Source organism: Myotis daubentonii, chromosome 5, assembly GCF_963259705.1.
Source record: "Myotis daubentonii chromosome 5, mMyoDau2.1, whole genome shotgun sequence".
In the NCBI taxonomy this organism is placed as follows: Eukaryota; Metazoa; Chordata; class Mammalia; order Chiroptera; family Vespertilionidae; genus Myotis; species Myotis daubentonii.
In genome coordinates this window covers 28,029,360-28,057,340 of record NC_081844.1, presented here as the reverse complement: position 1 = coordinate 28,057,340, position 27,981 = coordinate 28,029,360, and the positions used below count along the sequence as shown (strand labels likewise).

Sequence of the window (27,981 nt, the reverse complement as noted above, 5' to 3'; positions counted from 1 at the left end):
TCCGTTTTCAACAAGTCGTGTTGGTTGCTGTCCTCACAAACGAGTCATCCAGAGAGGTGCAGTTTCGGGGGGTGGCTGGGCCCCGAGCCCCACCTAGGGCCAGGCAGCCCAGAGGCCAAGCAAACAGTGGGTGAGCCCTCCCTGCTTGTGCAGTGAAGCCTTGGGGCTGCCTGCAGGCCTAGCCTTCCTTGGGGGGAGGGACTGCTGAGGGTTGTGGGTGGGGGAGGCGGGGAGCGGGGTGTGAGCGAATCAGCAACACCAGGGAGGAGAGGAGGTGAACCATGGGCAACTGGCGCACTTGCTGTCTGAAGCCCAGTGACAGCGACAGCGACAGCCTCAGTTCCAGCCCCAGCCCTATCCCCATACCCGGACCCAGACCCACCCCCGTTTCCAGCTCCGAGCTGGATGGGGTTCCCCCAGGACCCAGACCTACCCCCTTACCCAGCTCCGAGCTGGATGGGGTTCCCCCAGGTCCCAGACCCACCCCCTTACCCAACTCAGAGCTAGGTGGGGCTCCAGGTCCCAGACCCACCCCCGCACCCAGCTCTGAGCTGGATGGGGGCTCCAGGCACGTTAAGTCAAAGTGTAAGTCTAAGGTTCATGAAGAGGCTGCCGAGGACACAGGGACAGTAGAAACAGTGCCTGCTACCCCGAAGTCTAAGAGGTTGAATTCCTTAGCCCTCAAGGGCTACCACCGGAAGAACATCAGTGCCCCAGCGATAGCCCAAGGTAAGAAGCAGCAAATGCCTTCTCTTTTAGCGTATGTCCGTCCTCCGCTGCCCCCACAGTCCCCTGGGAGGGACTCACTGCCTGGGGCTCCTTCCAGCTGGAGCCAGCTTTCCTAGGGATGGACTCCTGGTCCCCACCCCTGCTGCTTTCCCCCTTGCGGCCGGATGTGTTTCCCTCTTTACTACCTGAGCAGCCAGGTCGGATTTTGACCCTCGTGCTTGCCTGCTGACCTTCCTCAATGCTTTGTTCATTGAGTTTACCGGCTGGAAAGGCACACGTGACCAGGTGTTTCAGTTGATTAGGACAGAAGTACAAGGAATGAGGGTTCCATTGTATTGGAAGTGATGCCGCACAATAAAGCATGGGGTGCCTGTGTGTGTGTTTCTCTTGTTTTAAGCTAATCGCTTTTGGTTAGGATGGCTGTGTTTCTCAGTTCCTTCCAGAGCCATGGGTGCCTCACAGTAGAGTGGAGACAGTAAAGGAAAAGCTACGCCCTGGCCCTCTCTTCACTCAGAAGGGACTGTTTCTGTGGTGCCCATCCCACACCATAGGAGGCAGTGTGGGAAACAGCACAGTCAAGACCCTATTCAGAGCTTTCAGTCTTCTCCTGGCCTTTGTGACAGCAAAATGACGCTGGGTGCTGTAGACATGTGCAATTAGGTTAGCATAATCATTTTATTTTTCAGATATTTTTTAAAGAATAATTTATTGATATTTGGAGAGAGATGAAGGGAGAGGGAGAGAAAGAGAGAAACATTGATGTGAGAGAGTAACATTGATCTGCTGCATCCTGCACACTTCCTCCTTCCAGGGATCAAGCCCAAAACACAGGCATGTGCCCTTGACCGGGAAACCGAACTGGCAACCTTTTGGTGCACAGGATGATGCCCAAAACACAGAGCAACACCAGCTTGGACCAAGCTAGAGTTAGCACACTTTTTTTGTTGTTGAGTCTCACCCGAGGATATTAATTCATTGATTTTTTTGTGTGTTTTTTTTTAGAGAGAGAGTGGAAGAGACAGGGAGACAGAGAGAAACACCAATGTGAGAGAAACACAGGACACAGGCCGATGCTCTATCCACTGAGCTAAAACAGCTAGGGCAGCACACTCATTTTAAAATATAAATTTAAATAGGTAACTTTAAAAAAAATAAATTTCATTGATTTTTTGCAGAGAGGAAGGGAGAAGGATAGAGAGTTAGAAACATTGATCAGCTGCCTCCTGCACTGGGGATGTGCCCACAACCAAGGTACATGCCCTTGATCGGAATCAAACCCGGGACCCTTGAGTCCGCAGGCCGACGCTCTATCCACTGAGCCAAACCGGTCAGGGCTAAATAGGTTACTTTTCAATTGAGTACAGACCCATTGGTTTTTAGTGAGGTATTTTGGTTGATTACCAATAAATGGTTCTGGACATTTCCAGGGAGGCACATGAGCCTGGGGACTGGTGCCTGGCTAGAAACTGGTTCTCAGAGTGTCAACTCTTAGATCCTGGTGGTTCAAGTGAGGTGGGTATAAATGTACAATCAGACGCCACTACTGGGTAGAGGTTCAGATATGCTACAGGTAAACTTTTTCATCAGCTTCATTTCTCACCTGGTTTGAATTGATTTGCCCTTTTCTTCTGTACATGGAGAGCCTTTCATTTGTACCAAATATAGGTGATATGTTAAGTCAAAAAGGAAAACTAAGTTTTTAGATTTTACTTTAGGGGGCTCATCTTTCCAGGTATTTCAAATTGTAAATTTTTTTGTAAAGTATTTAAAATGGAATAAAATGTTGCATTTTGTTATATTATTATTTATTAATTATTGGATTATTTTCCATATATTTTTAAAATATTTTTTATTTATTTTTCTCAGTTGTTTTTCTCTCAAGAAAAACGATCTTAAATATAAAAATGCTATATGCAATAAACATTAATATCTCAAGAAAAATGATTTCAAATATGATAATGTTACATGCAATAAACACCAATTATTCAAGAAAAATTATCTTACATATAATATTACATGCAATAAACAAAAATGTTGCATTTTGTATGTTGTAGTCTGTCAGATAATCAGCTACTGTTATTTTTCTATGGCATTTGTATCAGAATTGATCAGTTAATTTTTTTTATTCTTAGAACAAGACGAGAAGAACAATGATGTAAGTAAATAGTTGAAAAGTTAAGAAAGATATTAATAGTTTGATATAAAAGTTGTCTGCCATGATTTCTAAAAAATGTAATGGACCAATACCATTAGCATGAACATCTTTTTGTAGGTTTTCTCAATACTAATTATTCTAGCTTGAAGAAGAATTTTATCCTCCAAATGCTGAAGCTTTTCAAAAATATACCATCTGGAACTTCTTTTTTTTAAAATTAAATCTTTATTGTTCAGATTATTACATTTGTTCCTCTTTCCTCCCCCTCATAACTCCCCTCCTCCCAGTTCCCGCTCCACCCTCCGCCCTCACTCCCCACCCACTGTCCTCATCCATAGGTGCACAATTTTTGTTCATTCTCTTCCTGCATCTCCCACACCCCTTTCTCCCCTAAGAATAGTCAGTCCATTCCCTTTCTATGTCCCTGATTCTATTATAATCACCAGTTCATTCTGTACATCAGATTATTTATTCACTTGATTCTTAGATTCACTTGTTGATAGATGTGTATTTGTTGTTCATAATTTGTATCTTTACCTTTTTCTTCTTCTTCCTCTTCTTAAAGGATACCTTTCAGCATTTCATATAATACTGGTTTGGTGGTGATGAACTCCTTTAGCTTTTTCTTATCTGTGAAGCTCTTTATCTGACCTTCAATTCTGAATGATAACTTTGCTGGATAAAGTAATCTTGGTTGTAGGTTCTTGGCATTCATCACTTTGAATATTTCTTGCCACTCCTTTCTGGCCTGCAAAGTTTCTGTTGAGAAATCAGCTGACAGTCGTATGGGTATTCCCTTGTAGGTAACTGCCTTTCTTTCTCTTGCTGCTTTTAAGATTCTCTCTTTGTCTTTTGCTCTTGGCATTTTAATGATGATGTGTCTTGGTGTGGTCCTCTTTGGATTCCTTTTGTTTGGGGTTCTATGGGCTTCCTGGACTTGTAAGTCTATTTCTTTCACCAAATAGGGGAAGTTTTCTGTCATTATTTCTTCAAATAGATTTTCAATATCTTGCTCTCTCTCTCTTCTTCTGGCACCCCTATAATTCAGATGTTGGTACGCTTGAAGCTGTCCCAGAGGCTCCTTACACTATCTTCGTATTTTTGGATTCTTTTTTCACTTTGCTTTTCCGGTTGAGTGTTTTTTGCTTCTTTGCATTTCAAATCTTTGACTTGATTCTTGTGCTCCTCTGGTCTGCTGTTGGGTGTCTGTATAATATTCTTTATTTCAGTCAGTGTATGCTTAATTTCTAGTTGGTTCTTTATCACAACATCGAGGGTCTCATTAGATTTCTTGCAGATCTCATTAAGTTTATTGGCAGTTTCTAGAAAATTATTGAAAGACCTTAAAATTGCGGTTTTGAGCTCTATATCCTCCATTTCTGTCATCTTTCTTTGTCTCTGCATTTTTTATGCTTTCTTGGTGCACCCCCTTGTGGTCTTTGTGCGCAGTCTTGTTGTAGTTAAGCCTTGATTGTTTTTTTATTTTATTTTATTTTTTTTAATCTTTATTGTTCAGATTATTACATTTGTTACTCTTTTTCCCCCCCCATAACTCCCCTCCTCTCAGTTCCCACCCCACCCTCCGCCCTCACTCCCCACCCACTGTCCTCATCCATAGGTGCACGATTTTTGTCCAGTCTCTTCCCGAATCTACCACACCCCTTTCCCCCCCAAGAATAGTCAGTCCATTCCCTTTCTATGTTCCTGATTCTATTATAATCACCAGTTCATTCTGTTCATCAGATTATTTATTCACTTGATTCTTAGATTCACTTGTTGATAGATGCATATTTGTTGTTCATAATTTGTATCTTTACCTTTTTCTTCCTCTTCCTCTTCTTAAAGGATACCTTTCAGCATTTCATATAATACTGGTTTGGTGGTGATGAACTCCTTTAGCTTTTCCTTATCTGTGAAGCTCTTTATCTGACCTTCAATTCTGAATGATAGCTTTGCTGGATAAAGTAATCGTGGTTGTAGGTTCTTGGTATTCATCACTTTGAATATTTCTTGCCACTCCCTTCTGGCCTGCAAAGTTTCTGTTGAGAAATCAGCTGACAGTCGTATGGGTATTCCCTTGTAGGTAACTGAGTTTCTTTCTCTTGCTGCTTTTAAGATTCTCTCTTTGTCTTTTGCTCTTGGCATTTTAATGATGATGTGTCTTGGTGTGGTCCTCTTTGGATTCCTTTTGTTTGGGGTTCTCCGCGCTTCTTGGACCTGTAAGTCCATTTCTTTCACCAGGTGGGGGAAGTTTTCTGTCATTATTTCTTCAAATAGGTTTTCAATATCTTGCTCTCTCTCATCTTCTGGCACCCCTATAATTCTGATGTTGGTACGCTTGAAGCTGTCCCAGAGGCTCCTTACACTATCCTCGCATTTTTGGATTCTTTTTTCATTTTGCTTTTCCCATTGGGTGTTTTTTGCTTCCTCGCATTTCAAATCATTGACTTGATTCTTGCGCTCCTCTGGTCTGCTGTCGGGAGTCTGTATAATATTCGTTATTTCAGTCCGTGTATGCTTAATTTCTAGTTGGTTCCCCAATATAACATCGAGGGTCTCATTAGATTTCTTGAGGATCTCACAACATTTATCGGCGGTCTCACCAGTCTTTTCGAGGGCCTTACTAAGTTTATCGGCAGCTTCTAGACAGTTCTTAAGAGACCTTAAAAGTGTGGTTCTGAACTCAATATCCTCCATTGACAGTTTTGTCCTGTTTCTTTGTCTCCGCATTTTTTATGCTTTCTTGGTACACCCCCTAGTGGTCTTTGTGTGCAGTCTTGTTGACTTTAAGCCTTGGTTGATGTCGGCAATACCGGGGGTGAGTTGACCTCCAGGCTAACTGGCTATGAGAGTCCGCTGGGTCTGCAGTGGGAGGGCTTCTGTGCTGGATCTCTAAGGCGGTGCTAATCTAGCCTTTGCCTGAGGCTATCCGGCAAATGGTTCTGCGCAGGGCTTGGGCGGGGCGGGTCCCAGGGGATCTACAGGGTGGGCCAGAGTGAGCAGTTATGGCTGCTCTCAGTTCCTTCCCCAGGGGCTCTGCCTCTCAGAGTCCCAGCAATGGCTGCAAACCTCGGAGAGAAAGCTGCCTTCGAGTTCCGACCGAAGCCAGACAGTCCCGCTTCTCCCGTTTGAGTCTTGCTCCCCAGAGACTCGCCCGGATCTGGAGCTCAGAGTCTGAAACTCCCTCCCGATTGAAAACAACAACCGCGCCCTCCGCCACCAGCCGGCTCCGTACGCACACTCCGCACCTGAGTATTTCACTTCAGCACTGCGCCTCCTCTGAGTCTGGGTATGATATTCTCTTTCCTCCTAGTTGTAGAATTTCCACTCAGCCAGCCTTCCTGTGGTTTTGGATGATGTCCGTTCTGTCCTTTAGTTATATCTCTGAAGTGGTTGTTCGAGGCAGCGATCTCCTGCGTTAACCTACGCCGCCATCTTGGTTTCTCCTGATTCAGCCTTGATTGTTGTTGCTAATACTGGGGGTGATTTGACCTCCAGGCCAACTGGCTATGGGAATCAGCTGTGTCTGCAGTGGGAGAACTTCTGTGCTGGATCTCTAGGGCAGTGCTAATCTAGCGTTTGCCTAAGGCTATCCCACAAATGCCTCTGTGCAGGGCTTGGGTGGGGCGGGTCCCCGGGGATCTACAGGGCTGGCGCAGTGAGCAGTTATGGCTGCTCTCCATCCCGTCCCCAGGGGCTTTGCCTCTCAGAGTCCCAGCAACCACTGCAAACCTCGAAGAGAAAGCTGCCTTCGAGTTCCGACCGAAGCCAGACAGTCCCACTTCTCCCATTTGAGTCTGGGTCTCTAGAGACTCGCCCGGATCTGGAGCTCAGAGTCTGAGACTCCCTCCCGATTGAAACAGACAACCTTGCCCTCAGCTGCCAGCCTGCTCCGCATGCACTCCGCACCTTAGTATTTCACTTCAGCACTGCACCTCCTCTGAGTCTCAGTATGCTATTCTCTTTCCTCCTAGTTGTAGAACTTCCACTCAGCCAGCCTTCCTGTGGTTCTGGATGATGTCCATTCAGTCTTTTAGTTGTATTTTTGAAGTGGTTGTTCGAGGCAGCAAACTCCGGCGTTAACCTATGCCGCCATTTTGGTTTCTCTGGAACTTCTGATTAATAAGGAAAAAGTGGCTTTGCAGTGAAATAATTGAAACAAGCAAAATGGTGTTTTATACAATATATTGATCTTTCTGATTATAGGCTACTGGCAATGTAAAAATGCTCTGTATTTTGAAAGGCATTGAGTAGATTATTCCCAATCTCTTGTGCATTTGTGGGGGATGGTGATGGGGAAGTATGACAGTATGAAGAAAGCCATTTTCTATGAAATGAGGAAGGATGGCTCACCTTCATTAGTTTTTAAAAACAACAAGACCAAGCATATTAAAGTTATTCGTATTTTCTATATTTAAAAACACTACTATTACTTTAAATTATTTACAGTGATTAGTTATAGTCATAAATTTAAGGAAGATAATTGTCAAAACATAGTTTAGTATTTGATTATTGCTGAATTGTTGGGCTCTTTACAAATCAATGGATACTTCTCAAATAAATAAATACTTCTAAAGTGTGTTAAGGATAGTTTATTCTCTAAAGATTCTCAAAATTTTTATTGTCTCCTTCCCAGTACCACTGCAGATAAATTCTAAATTGTATCTGCAGTAGGATTTACTGCCCAGATGTAAATGATTTTAAAAACTTGTAAAGCACTCGAGCTGCTTATCTGTCCCAGGTTCTGTGTGCAGCAGCTGGAGGCAGGAGAGAAGTCAGAGTCCTCCCTTCCCTAGAGAAGCGTAGGTTCCTATGAGAGGGACACCCTGTAGGCAGTTGATGCCATGTGACAAATGGTCACTCAGATGTGGGCGTGTGCAGGAGAGAAGCTGGGTGGTGTGGCTGCTGGGGAGGGTGTCCTGGAGGTAGGTGGGGGGGAGTGGAGCTGCTGGACAAGAAGAAGAGGCCTTGTAAGCAGAGAGAGCAGCCTGAGAGGCAGGATGGGGGTGAGTGTCAGATGATCAAGAGAACAGAATTAACAACATTTAGAAATGAATGGAAACCATTCTCTGGGGTTCTCACTTGAGAAATGTAATGATAGTCTTCCTTAAACATGAAGTGAGAGTTGAATTCTGAAAGTTGTTTTATCTAGTTTTTGGGAAAGTGAGGCTCAGAGAGACCTGTGGCCCCCAGCTTGTTAGCAAATGGGCAGCCCTGGCGCACACACACACCTCTGACCGAACATGCTTGTTTGTCTCTCTGTCTCCTGAATTAATATTCATTATTGGCTTTCATTTACTGTAATAAAATGGTCTTGATTTATTATTATTTAATGCATTGCATTTATTTATAGTAAATGAACAGTAGAAATAGAAAAATCTCAGCTGCTTTTCATCTCTTAAGGAAAAAAGAACAATAGCCCTGAAGTCTAATTCTAAACGTTTTACACTATTATAAAGGGGATTTATAACAGGGGTTTGCCAGGTTTGATTATAGGTACTTATGAAAGGCTGCATTTTAACTCATTCCTCCAATCTCCACTGTGGAAGTTAGACTATCTACTGGGTTTACCATAGAGCCGCACATGATATCACACTCAAGCAGTTCATGGACTGTAAGAAAAACCTTAATGCTTAATTGTTTGACATTTTAACCGAGAGAAAAAACACACTTTTATAGATTTAACGTACATACTGTGACATTTTCTTCTCTTTCCCTCTTCGGTAGGAATTTCCAGGGCACCTTACTAAGTGCTATGGGTCTTGCCCCACGGTGTTTCTCTATGATGACACTATGAGCCAGCCAAATTTCAGCACCATCATCCAAGCGTGAGTACAACTAGGATGCCAGGGACTGAGTGACAGACCACTTTGGTAGAAGCATCCTATTTATACATAATTACAGTCACTTCATTGTCCTTTTCAGTGACCAGGTTAAGAAACTGGTGTCAATTATCTATTGATTTCAAGGGCCTAAATATGAATTTTCAATTTCCACTTTACTCTTAGAGTGAATGGACGAAGGAAAAGCTAGTTAGCAAATAAGAAATTCCCCCAAAAGTATTGATATTTCCTGATGCATTTCTGTTTTTAAGACATTGTTGACCATAATGAAAAGGAGAGCTACTTTTTATTGGGAGTTCCTATTAGAGAGTATTTCTTGCAGTAGGAAGAGAAACTAGAGGCACCATTTTCCTCTTAATTTGGAAGGTCTATATATATATAAATCTGTATGGAAAAACAATAAAAATAAAAAGTATTTCTTTTTTTTTTTTTTAAATTAAATCTTTATTGTTCAGATTATTACATTTGTTCCTTCCCCCCCCCCCATAACTCCCCTCCTCCCAGTTCCCGCCCCACCCTCCGCCCTCACTCCCCACCCACTGTCCTCATTCATAGGTGCACGATTTTTGTCCAGTCTCTTCCCACATCTCCCACACCCCTTTCCCCCCCAAGAATAGTCAGTCCATTCCCTTTCTATGTCCCTGATTCTATTCTAATCAACAGTTCATTCTGTTCATCAGATTATTTATTCTCTTGATTCTTAGATTCACTTGTTGATAGATGCATATTTGTTGTTCATAATTTGTATCTTTACCTTTTTCTTCCTCTTCCTCTTCTTAAAGGATACCTTTCAGCATTTCATATAATACTGGTTTGGTGGTGATGAACTCCTTTAGCTTTTCCTTATCTGTGAAGCTCTTTATCTGACCTTCAATTCTGAATGATAGCTTTGCTGGATAAAGTAATCTTGGTTGTAGGTTCTTGGTATTCATCACTTTGAATATTTCTTGCCACTCCCTTCTGGCCTGCAAAGTTTCTGTTGAGAAATCAGCTGACAGTCGTATGGGTATTCCCTTGTAGGTAACTGAGTTTCTTTCTCTTGCTGTTTTTAAGATTCTCTCTTTATCTTTTGCTCTTGGCATTTTAATGATGATGTGTCTTGGTGTGGTCCTCTTTGGATTCCTTTTGTTTGGGGTTCTCCGCGCTTCTTGGACCTGTAAGTCCATTTCTTTCACCAGGAGGGGGAAGTTTTCTGTCATTATTTCTTCAAATAGGTTTTCAATATCTTGCTCTCTCTCATCTTCTGGCACCCCTATAATTCTGATGTTGGTACGCTTGAAGCTGTCCCAGAGGCTCCTTACACTATCCTCGCATTTTTGGATTCTTTTTTCATTTTGCTTTTCCAGTTGGATGTTTTTTGCTTCCTCGCATTTCAAATCATTGACTTGATTCTTGCGCTCCTCTGGTCTGCTGTCGGGCGTCTGTATAATATTCGTTATTTCAGTCCGTGTATGCTTAATTTCTAGTTGGTTCCCCAATATAAGATCGAGGGTCTTATTAGTTTTCGTGTAGATCTCATTAAGTTTATCGGCAGCTTCTAAACAGTTCTTGAGAGACCTTAAAAGTGTGGTTCTGAACTCTATTTCTTCCATTGACAATTTTGTCCTGTTTCTTTGTCTCCGCATTTTGTTATGCTTCCTTGGTGCACCCCCTAGTGGTCTTTGTTCGCAGTCTTATAGATAAATCTTGATTGTTGTAGCTAATCCCAGGGAGGGTTTGACCTCCAGGCCAAGTGGCTATGAGAATCAGCCGTGTCAGCAGTGAGGAGAACTTCTGTCCCCTAGGGAGGTGCTAATCTAGCCTTTGCCTGAGGCTATCCAGCAAATGCCTCTGTGCAGGGCTTGGGCGGGGCAGGTCGCACAGGATCAACAGGGTGGGCCGGAGAGAGCAGTTATGGCGGCTCTCAGTCCTGTCCCCAGGGGCTCTACCTCTATGAGTCCCAGCACCCGCTGCAAAGCTCGGAGAGAAAGCTGCACTCGCTCTGACCGAAGCCAGACAGTCCCGCTTCTCCCGTTTGAGTCTGGGTCCCTAAAGACTCGCCTGTATCTGGAGCTCAGAGTCTGCGACTCCCTCCCGATTGAAAACAACAACCGCGCCCTCCGCCGCCAGCCCGCTCCGCGCACTCCGCACCTCAGAATTTGACTTCAGCACTGCGCCTCCTCTGAGTGTCCGTATGCGTTTCTCTTTCCTCCTAGTTGTAGGACTTACACTCAGCCAGCGTTCCTGTGGTTCTGGGTGATGTCCCTTCCGTTTTTTGGTTTCACTTTTGAAGTAGTTGTTCAAAGCAGCAAACTCCGGCGTTAACCTATGCCGCCATCTTGGTTCTCTAAAAAGTATTTCTTTATGAGACATGGGCACAGAACAGTGCACCTCACTTTGGAAGCTACTCTTGGAAAAAGGAACAGCTTGTCCCCTACTGGCTCCAGAGTGTATCTACATTAAAATTTAATTGGATTTTTATCAGATTTTTCCCATCGTACATTTTTTCTACACTATTTCTGTATGGAAATAGACTTTTCCTACCCCCCAAAGTGGGATGTATCACATCAGTCTTAAAGAACAACTTTTTAGCCCTAACCGTCTTGGCTCAGTGGATAGAGCATCAGCCTGCGGACTGAAGGGTCCCAGGTTTGATTCTGGTCAAGGGCATGTACCTTGGTTGCAGGCACATCCCCAGTGGGGGGTGTGCAGGAGGCAGCAGATTTTTGTTTCTCTCTCATCGATGTTTCTAACTCTCTATTCCTCTCCCTTTCTCTCTGTAAAAAAAATATCAATAAAATATGTTTTTTAAAAAAAGAACTTTTCAAGATAATTCCTATATGGGTAAAATTTGTTCAACTGAAGTTTTAATTTAATAGATATATAAAATTTAATTATATATGTATAGATATACATATACAAATATATCTTCAAGTCACTATATCATTCCATATATATAAAAATCACCACAGGAAAAAATGAAAGAGGTAATTTTTGGAAATGTAGCCATAGGCAGGTTTATACTTAAGCAACCATGAACAGTGGTATGATGATGAAAAGTGTTTATTAGTTGCCCCATAGTCTACCGTGGGAGATGAACTTTAAAAAACCCTAAGATGAAACCTCTAAGCTTATTTAAGAGAGAAAATACATATTCTGTCCGGCTTCCTGGCTCCCATGGGGTTGTCCAAGGTACATTCTCAGTGTCTAGAATATGAGCGCTGATTCTCCAGAACATGGTTTGGGAAATGCTTCCTGACAGTATTAATATATTCACCTTTAATTGTATTTTTCAGCCTGAAAAACACAATTAGCTTTAAAATGTCATTTTTATAATGTACCAACTTTTTGCTAATTAAATTAATAGTATCTTCTACTTTAGTTAAAACAGCAAGTTCACAATTATAATAATACTAGAGGCCCGGTGCACAAAATTTGTGCACTTGGGGGGTCCCTCAGTCCGGCCTGCGCCCTCTTGCAGTCCGGGAGCCCTCAGGGGATGTTCAACTGACGGCTTAGGCTGGCTCCCGAGCAGGCCTAAGCCATCAGTCAGACATTCATAGTGCTGCCGTGGAGGCGGGAGAGGCTCCCGCCACCACCGCTGCACTCGCCAGCCGTCAGCCCAGCTCAGGGCTTCTGGCTCAGTGGCACTCCCGCTGTGGGAGTGTACTGACCACCAGGGGGCAGCTCCTGCATTGAGCACCTGCCCCCTGGTGGTCAGTGCACGTCATAGCGACTGGTCATTCTGCCATTCTGTTGATTTGCATGCCTTTTATTATAATAATACTAGAGGCCCATTGCAGGAAGATTCCTGCAACAATAGGACTTTGCTCCCGTCTCCGCTGTTCCTACTCCGTCCTTCTCTGCCGTTTCTACCCCACCCGTCTCTGCCCCTCCTACCCCACCCATCTCTGCCACTTCTCTCCTGCCCGTCTCCACTACCTCGGCTCCATTGCTTGGCTTCCTTCTACAGTGTCTTCAGTCTTCGCTCCCAGCCGGTATATGCAAATTAGCTGCCATCTTTGTTGGTGGTTAATTTGCATATCACTCTGATTAGCCCATGGTGGGCATAGTGAAGGTACGGTCAATTTGTATCTTTGTCTATTATTAGATAGGATAACTCTCTTCTCACATTTATAACAATAGTTGAGATCAAATTGTGTTTCAGCAAAAACTGAGCCCCATCTCTCTCTCTAAACTCCTGAGCTTTGGGACCTATTGAGTAATCACTGAATGTTTTTATTCAGCCAAGACACTAAGTCCTGGAGTAAAGAATAACACCTCTCAACTTTGGATACAGTCCGTAGCTTTTTTTGAATTAAAAAGATTTCTGATGTTACAGAATAATTCAAAAGTAGTTTTAAAGATTAGCCTTGCTCAGACAAGTAGGTTTCATGCTTCTTTCTCCAAATTAGTCTAATTTTGGAAGTACAGTAAATTTTAATTTCCTCTCCTTAAGTTTTCAAAATGATCATCAGTACATGCACTTTTGGTGAAATAAGGGTTTGTTGAGGAAATTCATAGAGCTAATTGAATGTTAGGAATGATTTTGAAAAATGTTCATCATGGTACATTGTTCTCAATGGGGTATAGTCTTTACTAGAATCATTTATGCAATTTATTTCCAAACAATGTCTCTAAACACATGCATTTCACCCCCCGCCCCAACACAGTCTCAATCTCACAACCTTTGACGAGCTGAGGAAAACTGTGAGGCATGATCACATGGACAAAAGCACCCAGGGAGGTTCTGATCTTACCCTAAGTCACGTGTTTCCAACTCTGGGGCACATTGCAGCACCTGGGAGCTTTATAAACAACCCCATGCCTTCCCAATGCCAGTGAAGGCTGCACGTCTCTAGGTGGAGACAGGCAGTTTCTCCAGCTCCTCAGGGGATCCCAGGGAGCAGCCAGGCTCGGGAGCCACTGCCTGGTTAGAGCGGAGGAGAGAGAGGGGCTCCACGCTGTGGGCAGGACCTTAAGCAAGTCAGTTTCAGCCTTGGTTTTCTCACCTGTAAAATAGGTTGTTGAATTGAATGTCAAATAAGGTTCAGTGGTCCTTCTCAGCTTCTGTACTTCGAATTCTGTGACTTTAAAATCAATTTGAAGGTGAAGCTGTTTGAAGCCCAATAGAAGTATCCCTCTTGGATGCTTGTGGTGTTACAGGCCTTTTTATAGCGACTCATATTCCACAGACCTAGTTATGAAATTCAGATTAACCTTCTCTCAGTTGATTTGAGCTCCTTTTAGAAATGGAGGGCAAAGGGAAGAAGCTTATTACTTAACTTCAAGGACCCCTTTGTTGCCTATTACACCACTTCTGTGAATAACTTAAAAATCCATTCACTTACACAGAATCTGAAGACTTACATCTGACCATGAAAATTTCATGTAATCTAATTAGGAAATAAATGTTATTAATATTACACTGTGAAGCATTATGCTGCATTGTTAGCATTGCTTTGTCAGGATAGCTAGACCTACTGATGTGGGCTCTTACACTTGCCACTCAATTTCCTAATAATTATGTAAAAGTGATATTAAACAATTTTTTGGTACAGAGCATTTTATTTACTTTCAGGAAAATGGGTGTATAGGTGGATAGTGAACCAAGGCAACTGAAATGCAGGGCCTAACAACTTTTTTAAAAGTACAAAGACTACTGTATGGCTTAAATTTAAGTATGTGCACAAATACATATAACATGTACAGGATGAAAGGTCCTATGGGTACAAGGGCAAGTGATGGGGGAGTGTGTACTAACATATACAGGGTGGGGCCAAAGTAGGCGTACAGTTGCGAGTATGTGAAAGTTGATTCTTGTATTATTATTTATTAGTTACTATGTCATTTTCCATACAAACAACTGTACACCTGCTTTGGCCCACCCTGTATTATAATCATCAATCGACACATGTCTCCTAACAGCAGGTTACCTAGCATTTTGGTTCGCCTATTTGTGCTGAAAGCAAAATAGCTAAAACAAGGAGCACAGTGCCCATATGATACTGATGGGAATGAGGATTTCAAGGCCACTGGGCAGCTGGGATGGTCTTCCCACTCCCCCCAACCCATTAAAAATTGTCCTCAAACCTAACATAATAAAATCAATTGTTACAATTGTTTTTTCTTCCACAGCGTGTCTATGGCCATATATAACAACATCAAGTACAGGTGAGCTTTAAAAACCTGTATTGTTATTCTAGCTAATAAATGTATTAGTATAACATAGCAAGTTGAGTGTTACGTAGTAACTGTAGACATTTTTGGAGCAAGCTACAGAGTGCTTTTTATTCTATTACTAGAGGCCGGTGCATGAAAATTCATGCACTGGAGGGGGATCCCTAAGCCCGGCCTGCCCCCTCTCACAGTCCGGGAGCCCTCAGGGGCGGGAGAAGACCTGGCGATCAGGGGAAGGCAATGTCCCTTCTGCTGCTGCCACTGCTGGCAGCGCAAGCCTCGGCTGGCCCTGGTTACCTGAGCCTCTGGTGGCCCTGGGCAGCTAAGGACTGAGGGGACTAAGGGACTCCAGAGGCAGGCACACGGCTGCCGCCCCAACAGGACTGAGGGAACTGGGCACCAACACCTTGTGGCTGTGGGCACCACCATCTTTGAGGGAGGGGCAGTCAATTAGCACATTCCCTCCTTATTGGCTGTGGGCACCACCATCTTTGCAACAGTGTGAGGGTCAATTAGCATATTCCCTCTTTATTAGATAGGATTGAAGTGAATTATTTGTTTATGTCTTAAGACCCATAACAGTTGAGTTATTGAGGATCCCAAAGAGTATTTTTTTTTATGTAGGTTACATTGCTGTTTATTCTATTAGAAATTAAAATTGAGATTTAAGAAATAAGTCCATTGTATGTTTAAGAGTTTTTTATAGCATTACTGAAATTCTAAGCTAGATAATCCTTTGTTGTGGCAGATTGTCTTGCCCACGATAGGATATAATGCACAAGACAATGTAAAAAAAGAATTATTTTCCACACCAAAATTTGAGTGGACAGTGTGTCATTAACACATTTTTTCAAATCTCTTTAATGTCTAGCTTATAGAAGACACCCAATTCTCATGTATATTCTGTCTTCAATCATTTGCAATTACTTCAATCGTTTTAATCCTTTGCTTTGAAGCAGTAGTATGAAAACCCAGCCTCATGTAGCTATCTGGCTAGAAAAAGCTGTATTTACAGAGCCTCAGATAGTTGTGGATATTTATTGATATTGGACCAAAAGTCCATAAGTGCTGGTTTTTTCAATTATTTACAATGGAAATTTAAATAATATCCATGAACTTATCATCAGTACTCTGTTAATACTAATTGATCTATCTTGTACACTGAATGGATCTTTCACTTGTGCACTATGTTATGATAATATTATGCGTTGGTCATTTGGAGAGTATTGGTTCACTTTCTTTGTACAGTGTCCAATACGCCCTTTTATGAGTATCATCATCAATCTTCCCAGAAAAATTTTTAAGTGTTGAAAAGCTGCCGAGCTCACAAAGCCAAGGACACAGTTTTGCCCTGTTCGAATAGCTCAGTTGGTTACAGCCTTGTTCCATTATGTCAAAATGATGGGTTCAGTCCCTGGTCAGGGCACATAGAAGAAACAACCAAAGAATGTATAAAAATAAGTGGAACAATAAATTGATCTCTCTCTCCCTCTCTCTCTCTCCCCTCCTCACCCTCTTTCTTTATTTCAAACAAAAAGAAAGAGAGAAAGAATGTAAAGGACAGTCAGTACACATTTTACCAAATTCTTATTTTTTTAGGTTATATGGCTTGAATTGTGTCATTGAAAAGAAATACAATTTATTTTCCTTGAAGTGACAGGCTCGCTGTTTATTTTTGACAGAATGGCAGTTGTAATTTCAAATAAAGATGCAATTCTAAGGAAAAAGTGGCTTGTTCTGCTCACAGCTAAGGCACAAGCGCTTTTCCTTAACACAACCACATTTCAGTGTGCAGAAGTGCTTAATGCACACTCTCCCCCTGTTGAGAATGGGAAAACAGGATCCACGTTCCATAATACTCTTCCTTTGTATCAAGGACGTCCTGAAGTGAGGCAGAATTAGTTTTCCAACTGCAAGTGGCAGTGAGGAATACACTGACTGCTAGCACAGTGTGGTACCACTGCCTTCATCCATGCTCACACACCAGTTTTGCTCACCTTTGATTTTATACAGCATTTCAAAAGTCAGTGTCGACTCAGGCAATGCCTCAATATTCCTATACCATTAATGTTGACCGCATGGGCCTCCTGAGAAATGGTGTAGGGGGAAACCTAACCCCGGTGGCCTGCAGAGCTCACTTGTTCCAATGAGCAGAGTGTTTTAGTGCGGAGAACATTGCAATCAAAAGACTGGTCACTTTTAAAATAGAAAGGCACCTTTTTAATTCAAACTTTTAACAGATACAAGAAAAAATGCACAATAATAATATAATACAGGAAAATAATAAGTGGGAAAACAGGAAAAAATAAACATGAATGTCATATCCACATGAATTAAAATTCTAAACACATTGTAGCCCAGCACTACTGCTTTATAAAGTGTTCCTGTGTATTCCAGTGTGAGCTGGAGGGATGGAACCATATTTGGTGTACCAGCATTGCCTGTCAGGGAGGGTCAGTGTTTTTGAAAGCAACTCTCGCTGGTCATTGCAGAAAACGTTGCACAGGATTTGATGTACTGAGTAAAAAGAAGTCAGGAAACCCTCTTAGGGAGTCCAAGACAACAGTTTGTAAAACTGCTTTGTTGAAAGTTAAGCTTCCCCCTGAACCCCCCCTCACTCCTAGATGATGTGTTGCTGAGATACGAACATTTCCTGAGTAAGGTTTCTTGTTTTATAGAGTTGGAAATAAAACCACCGCTATTTTCGATGAGAGAAAGCACCCCTTCAGAGTAAGTGTCAGTTTTATTGAGGTTCTATTTGTCTCTCGTACTGTGGTGTTTATTTCATACTGATCTGCTTTGAAATGAATTATTAGAAAAAAATGACTCCCTCCGGCTTGAAGTGAAAATCATCTTCTTTTCAGTCTTCTTCCCACTGCATGCTGTCTCTAATGATTTTACAAAAGGAGGCTTGTGTGAGGGCCACGTCAGTGAGAACTGAGCCACAGCTTTGTATAGTCAGGGAGCTAAAGTGAGTAAATGTGCCCCAAATGAGTAAGTGTATCGTTCTTAAAGAAACATTTCAGGAGCACCAAACAATATAAATGTCTGTAAATAGACCTACAAGGTATGTTAAGACTCTTTGAAAAAACTGAGGCAACTACTTAAATTTTAAACCAATTAAAATGAGAGGATTTCCTGCTTCCCTCCTCTGAAGCTCTGCAGCGACATGTAGCTGGTGCCTCCTGGGGAGCACGGCACAGCCAGGGTCTCGGGGTCACAGGGACATGAACATGTGTTTGCAGAGCTGGTTGCAGAGAAGAGTGACATGGGGGTCAACATGCCTGTGAGCCTAAACATGGTTAACATTTCGGTAGACTTCTGTGGGTGGGGGGAGGGAGAAACATACATAACTGTATGCAGGTTGTACCTGTATCTGTGTTCAGTAACTGGTGAGTATAGAATCAGTGTTGTTTAAGATCATTGTTTATACTTCAAAGACTAAAAGAGCCCTAGCTGGTTTGGCTCAGTGGATAGAGCACTGGCCTGCGGACTGAAGGGTCCCGGGTTCAATTCTGGTCAAGGGCACATGCCTGGGTTGTGGGCCCCATCCCCAGTAAGGGGTGTGCAGGAGGCAGCTGATCAAAGATTCTCTCTCATCATTGATGTTTCTATCTCACTCTCCTTCTCCCTTCCTCTCTGAAATAAAAAAAAAAAAAGAGTCATTATTTTTAAAAAAGACTAAAAGATATGTCACCCAACTGAAATTATTTTAGGGACAAGTGGGCAAAGTAGAAGGCTGCTAGCATGAAAGTTCTTATGTATATTTTCCTTCCCTGGGTACTTACACTGAGTGGCCAGATTATTATGACCACCTGACGTTTGTAGGCAAATTAGCTATAATTTCCCGCTGAAGTTGCTAGAGGGCCAGCTCATTATAAACGTCTGAATAGCACAACATACCTAAGTATCGTTGCTGATCAGGTTCATCCTATCATGTTGATGGTGTATCCCAGTGGAGTTGGCTTCTTCCAACAAGACAATGCGCCATGCCACGGTGCTCGTATTGTGCAGGAGTGGTTTCAAGAGCATGAGGGAGACTTTACCTTTCTTAGGTGGCCCCCACAATCACCAGATCTCAATCCGATTGAGCATTTGTGGGATGAAGTTAAAAGAGACATCAGGCAGCTGGTTCCACAACCATCAAATCTCACAGAACTGGATAGTGCTATTCATCAGGCATGGTGTCAGATTCCTCGCATCACCTTTCAACATCTCGTGAAGTCAATGCCAAGAAGAATCGCCGCAGTATTGAAGGCAAAAGGTGGCCCAACGAAGTACTGATGGGGTGGTCATAATAATCTGGCCACTCAGTGTATATTGCCTTTTTTCTCTTTTCAGCATGACGTAATTACAAAGGACCACTTTCTGAATGACCCTGACCTGAAGATTGTCTACAGATTTGTCCGTGCCCTTTTCAGTGCTGAACACCTCACCGCTGAATGTGCGATTGTGACCTTGGTAAGACAGCTCTTCCAGAGGCTGCTTCCCTGTCCCGGGCACAGGCGATGGTCCAGCTTTGCACATCAAAGCAGGTTCCCGACATGATCCTCAGAACTTTATTAAGAGAAGCTATGAAAGGGTGTAAGTCACACACAGTGGAGCTAAATAATCGTTGGGATTGAAAGTGTTACCATTGCTGTTTCCATCACAAACAATTGCTCTTAAAGACATGAGGGGAGATTTCGGTTTCTTCCCCCAACTCCCCACCCAACCCCACCTCCTGACCCACAGGAGACACAGGCGCATGCAGTGCACACACACACACACACACTCACACACACACTCACACACACACAAGGTGTGCCGTCGGGGAGGATGGAGGCAGTAACAAACCATCCAGCCTTAGGACAAACTGACTCAGTGTAGGACTAAGCTGAGTCCCCAGCTGTGTTCCCCAAGCAGCTCTCATGTGTGTCCTGATGGGAACTAGACCCCTAGGTTCTCTGTTCCTTCCATGATGGGTGTTACTCCATTCCTGCTGTCCTCCGGGGCCTTGCCTGCGAAGCCGCCCCAGAGAATAGAGCCAGTAGCACTGGAAAAGGCTTTGCTAGTTGCCTGCTCAGCTACAGCTGCGGAAGGACTTTTGCGTCATCCATACAGAATCCCTCTGTTTATATTTTGTCACTGGAAATAGGTTCTATTCCAGTGAGCGGTGGTGGGGATGTGTTACTCCTCCCACAGCACGCCTGAAGGGGAGCGTCAGCTGCAGGGTCGGGGAAAAGACACTTAGGTCAGTGCCTCCCCCTTGAGCATCCAGGAAAAGCTTTGAAGAGGCAGCTGTGCTTCTGAATAGAGACCCTCAGTGGGCACTGGGTGAGACGCAGGCCTTCTCATGGAGCTGCCGTCCTCTGGAGAACTGAGCACCTGCAGGGGAAAGGCAGGGGCGGTGCTTCCGTGGGGAGAGCTAAGTAACACAGCAGGGAGAGCAGCATCGGGGTTGGACGAGGGGCAGTTTTTTGTGGACACATTAAGCTTTGCTCCTGGGAGCCAGCGGAGAGGCAGTGTCTCTTAATTGTTTAAATAAATGGAATTAGAGCAAGAATCTGAGCTAGCGGTAGGGAAGTAAGAGTAGCTGTTCACATGCAGAAAAAGCATGGGAATGAAAGGTGGCAGGAGATAGAGTAACGGCAAAGAGCAGGGGTTCCGTGGATACTGATGGGCTGAGCAAGCTCTTGGCAGCGTTTGGCAGTTGGCCCACACTCTCTTGAACCTCCCTTGTCTGGCTTCTCTTTGGTTGTTCTCTCCTGGCTTCCCATCACCCTAGCCACTTCCGGGGCCTGTTCCTTCAGTGCCCATAGTCCTTCCAGGTCTGCGCTGAGGTCAGAAGAGAGAACAGGTAGAACAAAATTCATGAAGACAAGAGCTTATATTCTAGTGAGGAAGACATATGTAGTTTTTTAATGAGGGTTTTTAAAGAGATGAACGCTTCAGGTGGTGAGAGCACCAAGAAGATAAAGCAGGATGAAGTGATGAGGTGGTCACAGGGGTTTACCCTTTTAGGCAGGAAGGTCAGAAGAGCCTCTTTAAAGAGGAAACATTGGAACCGTGACCTGGCTGAGCTGAGGAAGATGAGCTCTGGCCTTGTGGGCAGGGGCCCGAGGCCGCTTCTGAGACGGGCACAGGGTTAGTGTGTTCAGGGAGCAGTGAGGTGTGGCCGTGTGGTCAGAGTGTGGAATGAGGAAAGAAGATGAGGTCACAGACGGGCAATATCCTATCTCATAGGGCCTGGAGGCTTGCAGGCCATGGGAAGAAGTTACATTAGATTTGTCTGATGGGAAACCTTCGGCAGACATTGAGTTGGGGGTGAAGTCAGGAGTCAGTAAGAGTCATACAGGTGAGAGGTGCCCAATGCACTGGCAAGCGGTCAGATTCCCACAGAGAAGGGGAGGCAAGACTTGCTAGCAGATCCGAGCAGGCTGGCTCAAGTGGAGGTTTTTGGTCCCAGCAACTAGGCAAATGGCCGTGCCCCCCGTGCTATTAGGGATGGCGGGGGAGTGGGCAGTGAGATGAAGAGCTCTGTTTGTATTGTGAAGGCTCCAATGCCCTTAGCAATAGCCGTTTCAGTGGAGAGACAGCGCCAGGGGCAGACTAAAGTGGGTGAAGGAGAGAATGGAGGTGAGAAGCAGCATCAGCATCACCCTGAGCCAGATGAGAGGAAGCATTCTAGGGATTTGGCGTGGCAGGAGGGGACCTAGGTAATCACATTCCTATTGGGGGGATCTGGGCAGACACGGGGGATTCTTCAAGAAGAGGCGAGTATGGAACAGTGTTCTGCAGAAGTGGGCTGGGACCGACTTCACTGATAGAAGGTCAGCTTCGGCGAGAAGAGAATCCCAATTCCACTGACGCGGGAGGGCAGGTGGGATGAATGAAGGAGTAACGGCGCATTCTGCGTCTGCCAGTAAAGAGGACGGAAGTTGGGAGGTGGTCAGCGTTGAACAAGCGCCTCTAATGATGCCCATCAACTAGAGTTGAACCTTGCAGGTAGCTCCTTCTTAGGACAGCTGAGAATGTTGAGTTTTGAGGAATGGGCGCAGCATTTCCCTCAGAACACGTCATGTTCCATAAGCATTTGTTTTTGAAAACACAGTTGAGTTTGGCAAATCTCCGCTGTCAAAAATCTTCAGGCAGTAAACGCACTTTTTAAAACTGAACTTTCTGTTTCGTACACTCTTCTGAAAGGCCTGCTCTGAGTAACAAGAAATCACAGCTTAGCTCTATAACCGACTGGGCTGTTACCCCGCCCAGTTCTTTGTAGAGGAGACATTGAGTGCGTGTCAACGGCATCCTGAGCCTCCCCGCCTGCCTGGCAGGGTTGGAGGAGCCCAGGGACACAGAGCCTGGCAGCTCTGTCACCCCCTTGAGACCGGCAGCCTGGAGTGCCCCTCAGATTATGTGAGACAGAGACATGGTTCCCACCATGATCGTGGCGACGTGAGCATGAGGGGCATGAGGAGGACTGTCCTTTGTTTGCACGTGTTCCTCACAGAGACACTAAGACAGGAACACGGGCAGGTGCACAGAACAGCCTGAAGCTCATCTGTTTGCACTGCCTGTCCTGCTGCCCCCACAGCAGCCACTGGGAGGCAACCTGGGGCACCAGTTTTTATCTCCAGCTTGTACCCCAAAAGGGCTAGTGACGGTGAAGAGATAGACATAATTCCGGCATCACCAGGGATTTGCATATTCCAGTGTATGTGAGATCACGTATAAATACAAGCCAGGCAGGAAGCACTGCACCTGTAGGCACTCAAGTATTTGTTGAACAACGAATCGGTGCTGGGCCTCTCTGTGCTCCCTTTACAAGAGGAAAGATAATAATGGCCCCATGCATTGCTTCAGGATGCCTTTCCTAATACGTCTATTCATTCCTGTGACCAAAAATTGGGCTGAAAGTTCACATGGACAAAGTAGGCAACATAAGTATCTGGTTTACAACTATGACTTGGCCTCTGGCTTTGGCTGGCCAAGCAGTGTCTGTAGAACCTAAGTATAAAAGGTCTTTAACACTGGCCTATGTGGCTCAGGAGTGAGAGCACCAGCCCGCTCACTCACAGGTCCCAGGTTCCATTCCTGGTCAAGGGCACTTACCTGGCTGGCAGGCTCTATTCCCTGTCCCAGACAGGCAAGGGCGGTGGCAACCGATCACTGTGTCTCTCTCTTACCGATGTTTTTCTCCCTCTGCCTCTCTCTCTCTCTCCGCCACCACCCCCCTCCCTTCCTTCCACTCCCTCTAAAAATCAATGGGAAAAAATAAAATAAAAATCAATGGAAAAAATATCCTCAGGTGAAGAGTAACAAAAAAAAAGGGTGGGGAGGGGATTTCAAAAAAGGATGAAATCTGTCATTTCCAACAGTTGTTATCATGGCACTTACGCGACCTACTTTTGCAGATTTACCTGGAAAGGGTTAGGCAGTATGTAACTATTGATGTGTGTCCCACTAATTGGAAAAGAATGCTTTTGGGAGCTGCTACTGTTGCCTATGAGCTGTGGGACAAACAGGCTCTGTGGGATGTGCCCTACTGCCAGCTCATCAATAACATCATTACAGTCGAGGACATGTGAGTTTGTAAGCTTTTGGTAAACTTCCTAACCATTTTCCCATACCTCATTCCCCCATAAAGTTTACATGTTAGGAAATATTTTTAAAGGTTACATTGTGCAGAGAGCTGAAATAGGCATAAATTTACATACTTCTTTCTATCCACCTTTCATATACCAATTCATATTCCTCGTCATTAATTAGTTGGTCTGGATGTGTTTTTGTAAAGTGTGCATGGTAATTTGAATTGTTTTTCTCTGGGTTTTTTGGTGTTTTTTTAGAAACATTTTACAAGCTAACTACCAGAATAACAGTACAGTAACTGTCTTCGGAGCTTTCTTTCTTTTTTTTATTGATTTCAGAGAGGAAGGGAGAGACATAAAAACATCAAGGATGAGAGAGAATCATTGATTGGCTTCAAAGTGGTCCCTTGTTAGCCGGTTTGGCTCAGTAGACAGAACATCAGCCTGCAGACTAAAGGGTCCCAGGTTCGATTCCTGTCAAGGGCACATGCCCGGGTTGTGGGCTCAATCCCCAGTGGGGGGCGTGCAGGAGGCAGCTGATCAATGATTCTCTCTCCCTCTTCCTTCCTCTCAGAAATCAATAAAAATATGTTTTTAAATGAATAAACAAATACAAATAAACAGAAGGTGTATGTTCTATACTCATGCCTTTCTTCCGTGATTAAAGGTCTATTAATAGACCTCTGTTAATCCTATGAAGGGGCTCTGTTTGTACACAATTAAAAGATAGTACTGGAGGAAATATAGAAGGGATAGTAAATTTTATTTATTTCTGTTGGAAATAAGTTCTGATTAGCTGATTATCAAAACATGATCTGATTTATGTGTCTATAGACTTATAGCCATAAGAATAGGAAAATAATTTGGAAACAGGTTCTGTTGGGTTTAAAGTTCAACAAAAAAAAAAACCTCCTATCGGCTCCTATTCTGACCGCTCTCCATACAGGAGAACATCCACTTTCATCGACCTGTCCAGTGGGTAACATATCAAAGCTTTAACCTAAGAAAACAGGTTTGTTAGAATTTAAGCCTCTCTCATGATTGTTCTGGTGTTTGTCATTTTTTATAGAATTAACTCTATCACAGGAGAGCTGTGCAAGTAGAACATTTACTCTAATTTTATATTTATTTATTCAGCAAATGACAGGAGTTTGTCACATAGCAAAGCACTGCTCCCAAATTTCCTTTTGCACTTTATTGAGCTCACCCCTGTGGGCAGGCTCCCCTCTGCTCTGGCAGGGGCAGGGGTGCTGAGCAGGGCAGGATGCAGCCCCACGTGGGAGAACACGGTTGGAGTCTGACTCCGTGCCCGTCAGAGGTCAAGTTCTAAAGGGGGCTTAGTCCAGCCAGCTCATCTATCTTTCCTGTTTCTGCTTTTCATAGTTTAAAAAGTGCAGCCTGTCCTGTTGGTAGGATTACGGTGAACAGAAACTTCCCTTTTGTCCTCTGCTGTTAGTCACATGCACTGGGTAGGGGAGGCATTTCTTTTCCCATAAAATGTGGCTTATTTATTTATTTATTTACTAGAGGCTTGGGGCACAAAATTTGTGCACTCGGGAGGCGGGGTTCCTCAGCCCAGCCTGCGCCCTCTCACAGTCTGGGAGCTCCGAGATCACTCTGAAGAGGGAGGCCCCACCCACCCACTGCAGCCCACAGATCGTTGGCCTGGGCCTCCCTCGTTGGGGTGACCATGGAGCCCCTGGATTGCTCGACCTGCCGGTGGGTGGCCTGGGCCTCCCTCTGTGGAGCGATAGTGGGTCCTCCTTCCCCCACCAATCGCATGGGTTGATTTGCATATTATGCTTTTATTATAGAACTAGAAGCCCAGTGCACAAAAATTTGTGCACTGGTGGGGGGGGAGGGTCCTCAGCCCAAACTGTGCCCTCTCACAGTCTGGGACCACTAGGGAGATAACCACCTGCTGGCTTAGGCCCGCTCCCCTGGTGGCAGATGGCACGCCCAATCCCACGATGTCTGCCTCGTCTCCCCCGGTCACAGATGGCAGGCCTGGATCCCACACTGGGGTGGGTGGCTGCTCAGATTGTGCTGCCGCCCGCCCCGCCCGCCCCGTCCCCCACATGGCAAGCCAGGATCTCTCCCACTGGGGCGGCTGGTGGCTCAGGATCACGCTGCAACCAGCCCCAGGTGGGGCAGGGCAGCGGGATCTGCCTGCAGTATGCAAATTAGCCACCATCTTTGTTGCCGATTAATTTGCATATCGTGCTGATTAGCCCATGGGAGGCATAGCAAAGGTACGGTCAATTACCATGTTTGTCTATTATTAGATAGGCTATTTATTTATTTATTTATTTATTTTCAATGAATCCTGGTTGCCTCAAGAGTGTTGCCCCCTCAGATAGTAGTGGTGGCTTCCCATGGATCCCTTTGCTGTGGTGGTGAGGTGCTCACTTCATTTGTTGGCACTTCTCTACTTCCACAAGCCCCTTCCTGTGATGGGCCTGGTGAAAATGCCTGCAAGTTGGTTAGGGCCAAGGAGCAGCATACATCACTCCTTTCATCTGAACACTACAGCGGGCCCTGGTCAGTGAGCCAGGAGCACGAATCCACAGCCGCACTCAAGGGACTCTGAGCCCCCAAGTCAGCAGCAGGAGAGCAAAAGGGGGCGGTCACCTCCTCACACTTCTCCCAATCCCAAGTGCTGAGATGCAGGAGGGACCTCTAAGAGCTGCACCTGGTTTGATGGTTAGAGTCTTAGTACAGCTGGGTGACGTTTACTTGTTTCAAAACATAATTTAGAGTCATCCTCGTAGCTCAGAGTGATGTTTTTGAAGGTAGCCCAGATGACTAAAATGTTCTATGTTGGTTTTGTCTCCTCCTCCTCCCCTAGGAATGAGATAGAAATGCATTTTTTAAGTTACATTGACTATGATACTACTGTTCCTGCCAGTCTCTATGCCAAATATTACTTTGACCTTCGATACTTAGCCCATGAAAACAACCCACTTGCTCTAGTTAAAAATCTTTGCAAAGAAAGAGCACAGAGCACAGAGGTAAGGCTGTGGAGTCACTAAGTGGGGTTTTCTCTCTGTTTCCCGAGCCAACATCTGTTAATAAATTCTATGAGGCGATGATTAGGACAATGGAAAGCTTTTTAAAATTAACACATTAAAGAAGAGCTTCTGAACCCTTTTGCATCATATCGTTGATGCTTTATGGTTTATACAGAATCCCTCATTATTAAAAAATTCTACATCTCTTTTGTGACCCTAATTCAGAATATTCAGAATATTTTAAATCACATTTAATCTGTTAATGGTTTTCCATATAGCACCCTACCCTTTCTTTTAACCACATATTTCTTATAATTGTATAACTAATCATGTTGACAAACATAATCCACTTCCCACTCGTAAATTAGTTTGCAAATTCATTTCACAGTTCAGTCCCATGAGCTTATTAGGCAGAATATTAGTGACTAACCTGAGGGACCTATGTTTAGAATGTATAGTGTGTCTTTCAAATACTGGCTGTAGAGAGTACATGGTGTTTCAATGGAAATGGTAAAGTACATGGGATAAAGCAATATTTGTGGCTTATGAATTCTGGTGAGAATACAACAAAATTATTCACAATTGAAATGGACACTTTTAACACGGACACTGTCTGTGGTACCTTGGTGGCACTTTAGAGTAAGATGTGTTTCTACCATAATTAACGTGCAAGTGAACTCGGTCCTTATGATGCTTCAGTCATTAGACCTCCCCACCTTCCAGTGAAGTTCAGCACGTGCCCACTTCCTTACAGTTGGCTTGGAGTAGACAGTAACCAGTGAAGACTGGATAGAATTTGAACAGCTCACAAAACACTGATTGTGCCCAAGTGCCTGTTTAGTATGTTTAAGGAAGAAAATGTTCAGGCAACAGATGATATTGTTCCTTGCCATCATTGAGAACCCAACATTTAAATAATTCTAAATTTCTGTGCTTTTGCAATCAAATTATAGCCCTTAAGGGACTTCCTTTAGTGAATTTTCAGAAAGATGCATCCACAGAACCTGGCAGCATAGACCTCAGCTACCCAAAGGGGCAGGAACTATGCGCTATGTAAAGGAGTGTGAACGTGTGGCTCTCAGTGATGCTTTTTTTTAAAGGTTGTAACTCTTTTATTTTTTAATTGTGCTTTCTTTGTATTTGGTTTCCTTCCCTAGGCTATTTCCAGAGGCATTCAAAAAAAAGACCTGGGCAGAGCTGCTATAGAAAGATCTCTTAGCACTGACAATGTTATTGGCATGCAATGCACCAAAGCCATGCTCTCTAAAGAAAATGAGGGGTTGTAACATCATGAGACCCTCATCTACAAAAATTACAGAAATGCCACCTCTCCTTCTCAAAAGCAGTGGTAACAAGCAGTTAAAGAGATAAAGGAGGGGAGAAACCAAGATGGCGGCATAGGTAAACACCAGAGTTTGCTGCCTCGCACAACAACTTCAAAAATACAACTAAAAGACGGAACAGACATCATCCAGAACCACAGGAAGGCTGGCTGAGTGGAAATTCTACAACTA

General features: G+C 44.1%; 1 protein-coding gene across 1 annotated transcript; it reads left to right on the top strand.

Moving 5' to 3' along the window:
• Nucleotides 1-281: 281 nt before the first annotated feature.
• Nucleotides 282-27,753, top strand: LOC132234533 (cyclin-Y-like protein 1). The gene is made up of 9 exons (XM_059695481.1): nucleotides 282-729; nucleotides 2,862-2,884; nucleotides 8,612-8,712; nucleotides 14,845-14,880; nucleotides 17,565-17,616; nucleotides 19,228-19,347; nucleotides 23,283-23,452; nucleotides 26,305-26,467; nucleotides 27,625-27,753. Exons 1-9 carry the CDS (start codon nucleotides 282-284, stop codon nucleotides 27,751-27,753), a joined length of 1,242 nt encoding a protein of 413 aa, XP_059551464.1.
• The last annotated feature ends 228 nt before the right edge of the window (nucleotides 27,754-27,981 follow it).

What these genes read in the sequence shown, in the direction of transcription:
- LOC132234533 (XM_059695481.1), top strand. Translation starts at nt 282, where the DNA reads ATGGGCAACTGGCGCACTTGCTGTCTGAAGCCCAGTGACAGCGACAGC. An exon ending in TGCCCCAGCGATAGCCCAAG is followed by an intron (nt 730 to 2,861) that starts GTAAGAAGCAGC and finishes TTTTATTCTTAG; the next exon opens with AACAAGACGAGAAGAACAAT. An exon ending in AGAGAAAGCACCCCTTCAGA is followed by an intron (nt 17,617 to 19,227) that starts GTAAGTGTCAGT and finishes TTCTCTTTTCAG; the next exon opens with CATGACGTAATTACAAAGGA.